This window comes from Caretta caretta, chromosome 1 (genome assembly GCF_965140235.1).
Source record: "Caretta caretta isolate rCarCar2 chromosome 1, rCarCar1.hap1, whole genome shotgun sequence".
NCBI lineage: Eukaryota > Metazoa > Chordata > Testudines > Cheloniidae > Caretta > Caretta caretta.
In genome coordinates, this window is record NC_134206.1 from 200,461,820 (window position 1) to 200,474,362 (window position 12,543).

The 12,543-nt window shown below is 44.8% G+C and overlaps 1 protein-coding gene across 1 annotated transcript in view; it reads right to left on the bottom strand.

Annotated features, from left to right (window-relative positions):
- Positions 1 to 6,850: 6,850 nt before the first annotated feature.
- Positions 6,851 to 12,543, bottom strand: part of DPT (dermatopontin) — a 32,785-nt gene continuing 27,092 nt past the window's right edge. The window contains exon 4 of the mRNA XM_048817237.2: positions 6,851 to 8,364. Within this exon, the coding sequence (XP_048673194.1) occupies positions 8,298 to 8,364 (67 nt within the window). The 3' untranslated portion in view covers positions 6,851 to 8,297. The remainder of the gene's footprint in view (positions 8,365 to 12,543) is intronic.

Here is a 12,543-nt window from a genome sequence, read left to right on the forward strand (position 1 = left end):
ATGATTTTATAGACCTCAATCATATTTCCCCTTAGCCGTCTCTTTTCCAAGCTGAGAAGTCCCAGTGTAATCTCTCCTCATACGGAAGCCGTTCCATACCCCTAATCATTTTTGTTGACCTTTTCTGAACCTTTTCGAATATATCTTTTTTGAGATGGGGCGACCACATCTGCACGCAGTATTCAAGATGTGGGCGTACCATGGATTTATATAGAGGCAATATGATATATTCTGTCCTGTTATCTATCCCTTTCTTAATTATTCCCAGTGTTATGTTCACTTTTTTGACTGCCACTGCACATTGAGTGAATGTTTTCAGAGAACTATCCACAATGACTCCAAGATCTCTTTCTTGAGTGGTAACAGCTAATTTAGACCCCATCATTTTATATGTATAATTGGGATTATGTTTTCCAATGTACATTACTTTGCATGTATCAACACTAAATTTCATCTGCCATTTTGTTGCCCAGTCACCCAGTTTTGAGAGATCCTTTTGTAGCTCTTAGCAGTCTGCCTGGGTCTTAACTATCTTTAGTAATTTTGTATCATCCTCAAATTTTGCCACCTCACTGTTTACCCCTTTTTCCAGATCATTTATGAATATGTTAAATAGGACTCGTCCCAGAACAAACCCCTGGGGGACACCACCTCTCGCCATTCTGAAAGCTGACCATTTATACCTACCCTTTGTTTCCTATCTTTTAACCAGTTACCAATCCATGAGAGCACCTTCCCTCTTATCCCGTGACTGCTTACTTTGCGTAAGGGAAGTGAGGGATCTTGTCAAAGGCTTTCTGAAAATCTTAGTACACTATATCCACTGGATCCCCCTTGTTCACATGCTTGTTGACCCCCTCAAAGAATTCTAGTAGATTGGTGAGGCATGATTTCCCTTTACTACCATGTTGACTCTTCCTCAACAAATTATGTTCATCTATATGTCTGACAATATTGTTCTTTATTATAGTTTCAACCAGTTTACCCGGTACTGAAGTCAGGCTTACAGGCCTGTAATTCCCTGCATCACCTCTGTAGCCATTTTTAAAAATTGGCGTCACATTAGCTGTCCTTCAGTCATCTGTTACAGAAGCTGATTTAAATGATAGGTTACAGACTACAGTTGGTAGTTCTGCAGTGTCACATTTGAGTTCCTTCAGAACTCTTGTCTGAATACCATCTGGTCCTGGTGACTTATTGCTGTTTAATGTATCAATTTGTTCCAAAACCTCCTCTAATGATACCTCAATCTGGGACAGTTCCTCAGATCTGTCACCTAAAAAGAATGGCTCAGGTTTGAGAATCTCCATTACATCCTCAGCCATGAAGACCGATGCATAGAATTCATTTAGTTTCTCCACAATGGCCTTATCGTCCTTGGGGACATATCCCATGGTTCTTTGCACTGCAGTAAGCTGAGCTAGTCTATGAATTCTTTCCCAAATGAACTGTAGGAGAACTTGTCTGTCTTTTCTAGGCACATGGTGATGGTGGGATTGTGGGAAGGCATTGGAGGTGTAGCCTCACTTGAGTGGTGCTATCTTACATCCGCACTACAGAGTGGTCATGTTGGCAGCTGACGAGTTTTGCTAACTTGGGTTATAGCTTATAGCCTCTGGTAGGCCATCCAAATAGAGTTAAAAGCACCACCAGCTTTCACAGGATAAGAGGGAAGGTCCTCTCATGCGTAGGCATCAAGGGAAAAAATATGGTGGGTGATGAGCACCCACCGGCTGCCCCCCTACCAGAACCTCCCCCCAGCACCTCCTGCCCGCTGGTGGGCCCCACTGATCAGCGCCTCCCTCCCAGCCCTACCACTTGCTCCAGATCAGCTGTTTCACGGTGTCTGGGGGCACTGTGGGGGAGAAGCAAGGGTGAAGTGTGCTAAGGGGAGGAGGTGGAACTTGGCAGGGAAGGTGCGGGGTAGGGGCAGGAAGAGGCGGGGTGGGGACGGGGCCTTGGGGGAAGGAGTGGAGTGGGAGTGGGGCTTGGGCAGAGCCCGGGGGGGGAGCACCCTCGGCAGATTAGAAACTTGGAACCTATGCTTTCGTGGATCAGTAACTGGTTAAAAGATAGGAAACAAAGGGTAGGAATAAATTATTAGTTTTCAGAATGGAGACAGGTAAATAGTGGTGTCCCCCAGGGGTCTGTACTGGGGCTTGTACTGGGGCTAGTACTGTTTAACATAGTAATAAATGATTTGGAAAAAGGGGTAAACAGTGAGGTGGCAAAATTTCCAGATGATACAAAACTATTCAGGATAGTTAAGTCCAAAGCAGACTGTGAAGCGTTACAAAGGGATCTCACAAAACTGGGTGAGTGGGCAACAAAATGGCAGATGAAATGCAGTGTTGAGAAATGCAAAGAAATGCACATTTGAAAACATAATCCCAACCATACATATAAAATGATGGGGTCTAAATTAGCTGTTACCATTCAGGAAAGAGATCTTGGAGTCATTGTGGAAAGCTCTCTGAAAACATCCAGTCAATGTGCAGCAGCAGTCAAAAAGCAAACCGAATGTTAGGAACTATTAGGAAAGGGATAGATAAGACAGAAAATGTGTTGCTTCTATATAAATCCAAGGTACGCCCACATCTTGAAAACTTTGTGCAGATCTGGTCGCCCTATCTAAAAAAAAAAAAAAGATATATTGGATTTGGAAAAGGTACAGAAAAGGGCAACAAAAATGATTAGGGGTATGGAACGGCTTCCGTATGAGGAGAGATTACACTGGGACTTCTCAGCTTGGAAAAGAGACAGCTAAGGGGGGATATGATGGGGTCTATAAAATCATGACTGGTGCAGAGCAAGTAAATAAGGAAGTGTTATTTATGCCTTCTCATAACACAAGAACTAGGGGTCATCAAATGAAATTAATAGGCACGAGATGGATCACTTGATGATAACCCTGTTCTCTTCATTCCCTTTGAAGCATCTGGCATTGGCCACTGTCGGCAGACAGGATACTGGGCTAGAGGGACCATTGGTCTGACCCAGTGTGGCTGTTCTTATGTACTCATCTCCAAGAGTTTGAATGTGAGGATGGGACTTGAGTTATGGGCAACATTTGAGCTATTACTTGAGTTATCTCTGCAGTGAAAACAAGACCACAAGAGACACTCTCTGCCACCTCCCACAGCTGGATACTGAATGAGTCAAAGACTTCTTTAGTCCTGAAGAAGGATGGCTGGAAACAAAGACTCTGTTGCTGCAGGAAATCAACTCTGAAGTATACACAGAAAAGAGGTCAAGGTGGGTATAACCCCCAGTGAGCTTATTGTGGGTGGGTGAGGAGGAGGAACTGGAGGGACAGCTGAGAGGCATTGTACAGGGAGAGGAGATTTCAAGGCCTGTCAGTAGATGGTTAGAAGAATGCTCATTTTGGTCTATGAGTATGGGGGTGAATGAGTCATTGAAGAATCTTTCCCATGACAAATGCCCACACTGACCCACAGAACTACCAGACACTTTGCGTCTCTACCAAAGTCTCTGTCCTACAGAGGAAACCATCCCACCCACCTCCACTAGTGATTGGCCCCTCTCTAAACACAGGGCCCCCAGTTACATGGGGCCAGCTGGGCTTTCAGAGAAGCTGAATATGCATTTGGCTTGTGAACAAAACCTGGCTATGTGAGACTTCAGGGGAGGAATCTCTGCTGGTTCCTAGCATTTTTAAAGCATTTCTCCCTTCCCTGAGGAATGTGTGATAGTGTTCAGAATTTATCAGTTGCCCCAGGAAGTCTGGCTAGGAAGAGCCTTGGCAGTGCCTCACGCACTGCTGTAGTCATCAGCAGTCTGTAGCACTGCCCTAGCAAGAAACAGAAGAAAACAACCTGTGCAGAAGTAATAATAAGAGATTGTATCTGAGTTTTCCTGTGGAATTTTTCTCCCACCAATGACTTTGCCTCTCCCCCGCTACTGCAAGGCATCAAAGTAAGTGGTGACACAATAGTTGCATATTGGTAACACCATCCATCCATATGTTTTATAGATATGTAAATATTCCTCTCACAGGCCTCTTGAGGTAGGACACCTAAGTCTGACTATCCCCATTTTGTAGCAGGGGTAAATGAAAAGCAGAAATGAAAACTCAGAACTTCTGGTTCACAGGAAATTGACATTCTGAAACCTATTTTCATTCTCATTCAGAACAAAACCAAATGTATCAAAATTCTGCATGAACTAGAAATTCTCTAAAATGTTTGTTGTGGAAACATCAGCACAGAGTGTTCCCAAAACAGAATATGCTCCCCAGACCCTGGCAGCTGCTGACTGATATCGGCATGATTCTTCTCAGTTTCACTGCTGCCCACCATGGAAAAGCAGCCCTGAAGCCGAAAAGAATCATATCAGTTTCAGTCAGCAACTGCCAGAACTTACATGGTCTCAGGTGGGGCGCCGGGGGGGGGTCCCAGTTCCAGGGCAGTGTGCAGCCCTATGACGCCTAGGCTTTCTAGCAGCTCGCTAGATGAACTGGCAGGAAACTGGACAGATTTGCAACAGACACTTGCCTGTGATTTGTCAGAAGTTTGTCAAACCTGATTCATTTCCACAAAACAGTTTGGGTTTGACAAATCAGAAACCCTGTTTCTCTGGAAAATTTCCAAACAGCTGTAACAGAGACGTTAAAGTAACTTGTCCAAGATCACACTGTAAAGTTAGCAGTGGAGATGGGACTAGAACCAAGATCCCTGACTAAGGGCTTGTCTACTCCACACAGCAATGAGAACTAGGGAGGTGTGACTTTTGTTGCACTCTAACTGCCCCTTGTGGAGCGTGCTGGCATTCTTTAAAAAGGCACCACTGCACATTAACATAGCCCTGTTTGACATATGACAACATCACTGTGAACTGGGCACCCGTCAGAGTGCACCAGCGGGGTCTACCTGGGGCAGTTAGGACACAACATGTCAGAGTGCTCTAGAAATCATACCCCTCTAGTTTGCTCTGCAGTGCCATGTAGACAAGCTCCAAGCCTCCCTCATTCATTAATTTCCATAGCACCTTTGATCCCAAAGAACCCCAGAGTGTTCTACCAGCTCCATTCCTGGGTGTAACCATGCTGCTTTCAGCACAAGACCCAGGCAGGAAGCAAAAGCAGCCTTAAACTGACAAACAGTTCCGCCTTAGGATGCTCTGTCTTACACCTGGGTGACCACGGCCCCAAGGGGTAATTCCAGCAGCTGGGACTAGCCAGACTGCATGGCCAGTGTTTTAACCTCATTTTGCACTCGTGTAACTGATTGCACAAGTTCCAAGGCAGCATCAAATCAGGATCAATATCTTTTTGAATAGCTTTAGGCTGTCCTAAACCTGCAAGCACTCCAGCAGAGAAGGCTTTGGGGGCCATTGCACAAAGTGACCAAGAGAAGCCAAATGCTAGACAAACAGAGGGAGCTGGCAGGAGCGTAGAGTGAGGTCAGTCCCATGAGACAGGCTAGAAGCTTTTAAAAAGAAAGGAGAATATGGCCTAGGAGGTGGGGCACTGAACTATGACTCAGGAGTCTTGGGCCTCACTTCCCCTATCTGTAAAATAGGAATAATGATTTCAACATCCTCTCTCAAAGTGCTTTGAGATTGTCATGGGATCCCCTTATCATACATGGCACCTCCTCCTGACAGCTCTGAGGATTAGCTCCAGCCAGGCATTGCCCTCCTCTAGCAGTATCTCTACCTGGATCCCAATAGGATCTCTTTCACCCTGCAGCCCCCATCCCTCCCAGAGCTGCAGCTTCCTGCTTGTGACTTGGCTCTCCAGCCAGGTCACTAAAGCCCCCCCTATCTGGACAAGTCAAAGACCTTCCAGACCAGCTATCCACTCCAATGCCCTGTATCACTTCCCAGTGGCTGGTAGGGAACACGGGCTCTAGCCCGGGGACCCTATAACAAGCAGCCAACACCTATACTATACTATACTATACTATACTATACTGTACTGTACTATACTATACTATACTATACACCCCTTCCTTGCAACCCCCTTGCTGCTCACAACTCCTGGGCTTTATACAGGCCCCTCCTGTTCCTGCCCAGCTGAGCTCATTTCTAATTAATGGCCTGTTCCCTGTCTCCTTCAGGTGCAGCCTGGGCCATTAATTGGCCTGCCCAGCCACTTCAACTCCTCCAGGCCTTGTGTTGGGTGGGTACCCCATCACTGAGATCTACTGATGAGAAGCACTATATGAGAGCTAGGTATTATATGCAGCACAGTGATTCATTTTACTCTTTGCACTGGGTTCTGCAAAGCTTTTATCTGCAAATTTATGATGCTCATGTCCATTTAAAATGTCTGTAACTATTGACAGCTGTAGGAGATTGAGATGATGATTTGTACTACAGAAATACTTAAGAAGGGGCCACAAGATCAGGACCTAATTATGCTAGGTGCTATATGTAGAGATAGTAAGAGGCAGTCACTGCCTCAAAGAATTTATAAACGAAACAGACAAAGGTGGCCAGAAGGAGGGCTGACATAAATGAGAAGAACAGGCCTCTCTCAAGGAGAGATCTTCCTGTAGAGGACCAAGAATTCTATGAGTTTGATTTAACTCCATATCCTTTTCCATCACTACTCTAGGGATAGCCTTTTCCTCTGCAGTGCCTGTTGTTACACTCTGCTTCATCAACTCTCCATCTCCTCCAATGTCACCTAAAATCTTCTCTCCCTTTCCTGTGCCTCTCAAATTTCTCTTTCTTTTTGTTACTTATTTATTTGGCCTAGTAACTGACTAGAACAGAACCTCACTAATTACAGTGATGCACTCTGTGAGTGATTGGGTTTTTTGCAGATTAGTGAGTTAAGTGGACAAGCAGGTTAAAAAAGAATAACCCAGGCTACCACATTGCAAAATGTACTTAATTCATTTATTTGACAAGTGTTTTAATGATAACATTTCATAGTATGCTAGTAGATACCTAGTACAAGAGAGCTGCTTGGGATGGGGTAACTGAATGATTGACTCCATTCATGTCCGTGTTTCTCTTGATCTTAGAATCTTGAGTTTGGTGCACGTCTTCATTATGGGCCTGATCATGTGCCACTGAAAATGGTGGGGACTTTGTCATTGATTTGGGGACTTTGTCATTGATTTCAATTGCCGAAGGCTCAAGCCCTAAATGTCTCTGAGTGTGAAAAATCCCATATTTGACCTTTCTGGCAGAAGTCATCAGAAAGTCGTCTGTCTGGACTGCAACTGCACAAGTGTCCTTTTGAGTGACACTCTTGAAATCTGGTAGGCTCATGGACTGCCAATTACATGGGGAAGGGAGAACATACACTTGAAAATGAACATTTCCAAACATCGCTCTGAGGCTATGTCTGCACTGCACTTGGAGGTTGTGACTGGTGCTCGTGTGGACACGCTCACACCAGCTTTAATCTAGGGAGCATGGCCAATCTAGAAGACATGGCAGCATGGACTCTGATGTGACTAGGAACATCCGGGATTCTGACCCTCCGGTGGCCTGCACTGCTGCTGCTACACTCTATTTTTAGCCAACTACCTGGATCAGAGCTAGCACAGGTATGTTTTCTCAAGCTGGGACTCACAGCCCCAGCTTGAAGTGTAGGTACACCCTAAGTCTAAAGGAGATTCAGGCTCCTAATACAAACAGATAAAGTTGCTATTTGCACTGATGGAGCTTACTCTGATTTCAAACAGGGCTAAATTCTTCTAATGCAAATAGTGACTTTGCCTGTCCACACAAGGGATTTTCACTAGTGCAGTTATACCAATGGCTGGAATTGGAGCAAATCCCCAATATGGACAATGCCAAGATCCTTGCAATGTGAAATCGCTCTACAGCACAGTCTCAGTTATTAAACGCTGAGAGGTGGGGAGAGACCACTGGGGTTTGTGTGCCAACTAGAAGGTGTGAAAAAGTAATGAAGTGCACACGGAAGAGCTTCTACTGTATTTTAACCTTGTGTGCAGTGGTTTGGGGATGGGAGGCATTTGACACAAAGGTGCTACGCAAAATAATGTTGCGCATGTGCGAAGTGGCTAAATACAAAAAGAAATAACTGCTAATAAAATGTGTGAATATCATAAGCATTTTAGCTGTGAGATGCAGCTACACATAACGTTCAAGGGCGTCCTCTGAGGTTGCAGCTGCAATCATGTTACTAGACTAAAAGGTGCCGTGGGTTGGTATGGCAGTTAACAGCTCCACAGGCAAAGGAGAAGAACTGTAACATCAGCAGCCAGCTGGTGCTGCTTGATGCTCTCTTTGTGAGTTTAATTGCCCCTTTCCCACCCACCCCAGCCTCCCCAAGTTTGGTATCATCAATATGTCTAAAGGTTTTGAAATTGACAGTCAAAGGCTGTCATCCTGCAGATGATGAACTTCCACTGACGATCCCTGCGGGGGAAGAGAGACAAAAGATAGACATTAATGAGGTGAGGGCAACCGCAGAGGATAAAATTATACAAATGAGAACAACTTTGCACTAAAGGTGCCTCCAGCTAGCAAACTCTGTCTGTCAGCCACGAGCCCAATCAGTCTTCCTCCAAGTGTTCCCTGCTGTGCGGTTACATTACGGAAGGCAGCTGAATATTTCAAAAGATTGATAATGCCCTGCCCTGCCCTGCCCCCTGACAAACTTAAGAGCATAAGGCCACTGAATTACCCATCAGAAGATAATGACTTTTAATCATAATCTACCTCCAGTAAGCTTCAAACCAGTGACTAGAGGAGAAAAGCCAGGCTGGTTATGATCAAAAGTGAGTGCTCAGGTGATGAGTTGCTCTGTAAATTGTGGTACATGAAATGGGTTGGTCGTCTTCAGCTGTCATATGGTACTGGGTAACTAAAGAATTCAGACATAGAGTAAAATATTGGCAGATGGCAATTGTGATTTAAATTAGTAATGAGTGGCTCTCCAAAGTTTGGAGGTTTCCAGAAGCTCTGCTACAGCTAATTGTCTGAGCTTGAGTCTGAATGCCGGGTTGGTAACATTGTGAGAGCTGGTCCAGGCAAAGGGGAGATTTCCTTTCCAGATCCATGCACAGTCTTTGTCTTCTGCCGGCAACCCCAAACGGCGCATGCCGCTGTGCATTCATGAAGGACAGGAGGTGCTGTAGCGAATGGAAGACAGATCCTGATCTCACATTTGCTGGGATGTGACTCGATTGACTTCAGCTGAATTACTCTTGACTTATACTGGAGGGACATGAGAGAAAAATTTTGTCCCCCTGGACTCTCTATAAGTAAAAGTCCTTTCAGTTCAGTTTTAATTTACTGTACATATTATTATGGTAGTTTTTCCTCATTTTAACAGAGTATAATTTAGAACAGTGTGTCTCTCACATTAACCAGCAGGGTTTAATCTTTTTTTTTTTTTAGATTTTTGCTTGCCTAGCTAGTTTTGACTGTTTGCTGACACATATGTCGCCAAGGGCTAATACAACGCCAAACTTATTTTTAGATTCAGTTTAAGAAATCATCACCTGTGGGTACATGCATGCTGATCACAGATGTGTTACTCCTTTGGTCGCGTGGATACCCAGAGATACAGATACGTCATGCTTCAACAAGGTTTTACAGCTCAAAATTAGGATCTATTAAACTCGCCCCTGTTGGAATGGAGGCTCTAAGCTCAAAAGCTCAGATCCAGTACCTTTGCCATTAAAAGAACACTGTCAAGATAAAAATCAAGCATGTCTAAAAGAAATGTTCTTTACTTCCTGTATTATTAACACTGTCTATGATATTAAACCAGAAAGAGTTTTGAAACATTAATTTAGATCTCAATCCATCAGACCATTACACAAATTTAATTTTAAGCCCTATTCAACTTTTCGGGACTATTCAGGGTACAGGTGCCAACTTTCATTTTTCTGGGTGGGTGCTCCGTCCCCTACCCCCAGCGCCCCCTGCCCACCGCCAAACAGTTGATCAGCGGGTGGCTGGTGGGTGCTGAGCACTCACTCTTTTTCCCCATGGGTGCTCCAGCCCCAGAGCACCCATGGAATTGGTGCCTATGATTCTGGGCTTACTTTGTACCCTTTGTGCTGTTTGTTTAATCTTTTGCATTTCTCTTAGGGTATGTATACCTTGCCAAAAAAAAATAGGTGTGTTCTTGGCTCAGGTTAGCTAACTCAGGTTAAAGTTAGGTTTCAGAGGCGCAGCCATGTTCGTCTATATCCGCAAAAAGAACAGGAGGACTTGTGGCAACTTAGAGACTAACAAATTTATTTGAGCATAAGCTTTCATGAGATGAAGTGAGCTGTAGCTCACGAAAGCTTATGCTCAAATAAATTTTTCAGTCTCTAAGGTGCCACAAGTCCTCCTTTTCTTTTCAGGTTAAAGTAGCTGTCAGGACATAGCAACTTGGCTTCTAACTCAAATCAGCCCCTCAAATTCAATCCCAGGCTCCTCTGACCTGAGTTAAAGCTGAGCTTCTGTGTCTTAACCTGAGTTAAGAACACACTGACCTATTTTTGCAGTGTAGACATACCGTTAATTAGGAAGCAAAGCTTTGCCGGTCACTTTCACTCTGGTTCTCATGTACCTAGTTCTGTTGTTATCTGAGGAAACCCAAATACTTGTTTCCAATTAAATTAAAAATTTACACTATTTCTAATCCTAATAGATTTGATTTCTTGTTGTTATACGAAACCTAATTGGGAGCCTAAAACACCTGATAGTTTAGCTAATCTATCTGGGTAGTCAGTAGGGTGACCAGATGTCCCTATTTTTTAGGGACGGTCCCGATATTTGGGCTTTGTCTTATATAGGTGCCTATTACCCCCCACCCACTGTCCTGATTTTTCACACGTGCCGTCTGGTCACCCTAGTAGTCAGGGTCTCCCTAGGCATTTCTATTGCACTTACCGCACAGGTAGCTGAATGCCAATGGGCTTTAATGATGATTCTCATAGCAGTTAAGAGATTTCTCACTATTCAGTTCACTCAAGCAAAGACATAGAAGAACAGATGACAAAAATCTCTGTATACCAAATTATTGAACTTCGTGTCAGGCGTGTGGCTGGGCATGACGTTTGTGTCCCACCACTTGCACTGCCAAAACCTGCTGGGTCCCCACAGGGGCTGGAGCGGCAAAGGGTTGCAGCGGAGGGTGTGCACCGTGCATTTTGACATGTACAGTAAATTCATGGCCCACTCCGCGACTGCAGATTCCAAACCAGGCTTTAGGGAGACCTGGACTGGTGGCACTTGGGCAGAACAGCCTGGGTTAGTCATTCTGGCAACTAGAGAGCTGGAAAAAACAGCGAGGTCTGTCGGTGTCCAGCAGCCTCCCGAAAGATTCCCAGGCTGGGTTGCATTAGCCTTTTCTTCTCTAAAATCCCCCACTGCGGCTATCATAGGTTCAGCTCCACCAGTGATAGGGATGGTGGGGCTCCTGGGTATAGCTGGCATTGTAAGCACCGTGTTATCGAACCCTGCTCAAAGGTGTTCAAACCAGCAGCCAGCGCCTTGTCTACACTAGTGCTCCCACTGCTACTATCAATGGGGATAGTGCAGTGGGAAATGCTAAGGGGAAAAACCTAGTGTAGCCATGACCTGGGAGTCTGGTCTCTTCTCTACCACAAGGGAGCGAGGCACCTCTGATCCAACTGCCTGTCTCTTGCGTCGGTTACTCCTGCTTCTGGTAGGAATAATTTCTGCTACAAGGTTGCCAGTAAGCAATCATCAGCCCCAGGCAATTTTGTCAGAAACTATCATTTCTGGGACTGTAAAAGCCTGGGAATTTATTATTATTTCTGCAAAGCCACGACTCCCATGGCATCGTACTGACAACCTTGGCCAGGGGGACTCCCTGGTATGCTGCCAGGGAGCTAGGACAGTCACTGTGGCCAAGGCATCTCTTTTTTCCCTCCTTGTCAGGTGAACTCCTAATTTGCCTCTCTCCAGCCACTCTTGGCAACAACTGGCTGCCTCAGTACACCCCAACTCAGTATCTGCAATGGTATCCCAGGCCATAATGGTGGGTTAGCAAATTGGCTTGGTGTCGCGGCTAAAATAGCCAGCAGTGAAATAGTTAACAGTGTTGCCCTGTAAATTGACCTCATTATAATTGAGTCAACACTCCTATTGGATTAATGGGGGCTGTTCACACTTCTCAGGCCTGTTTTTTCAGACTGTCTACAAATTGGGCGCTGCATTTTTCTACATTAGGTTCACATTTTGAAGGTTATCTCTGCAACCATGATGGCTAGAGAGATAATTTAGTTTAAGGTGGAGACTTTGGAGCACAATAATGCAACAACTTCAAAAACAGACCAATGATATCCATTTGCATGCCAGTATAATCTCATTGTACATAGAGCCCTGCTCATAAGGTGGTAACGAATGCTAATGGTAAATAAGGGTCTGGCATGATTGATACAAAGTAATTAACTCATTCTCTGGAAAGGAATCAGTGTTATATTTCATTAACCTTAATTCTCTGTGCCTGACTTGCAGCATGCTTCAAGCTGCTCACTTACCCTATGTTTTATACCGGTGTCGCTGCTGATTTCAGTGAAATTATTCTGCATTTACGTTGTGTCAAAGGGGTGGAAGAATCAGGCCCAT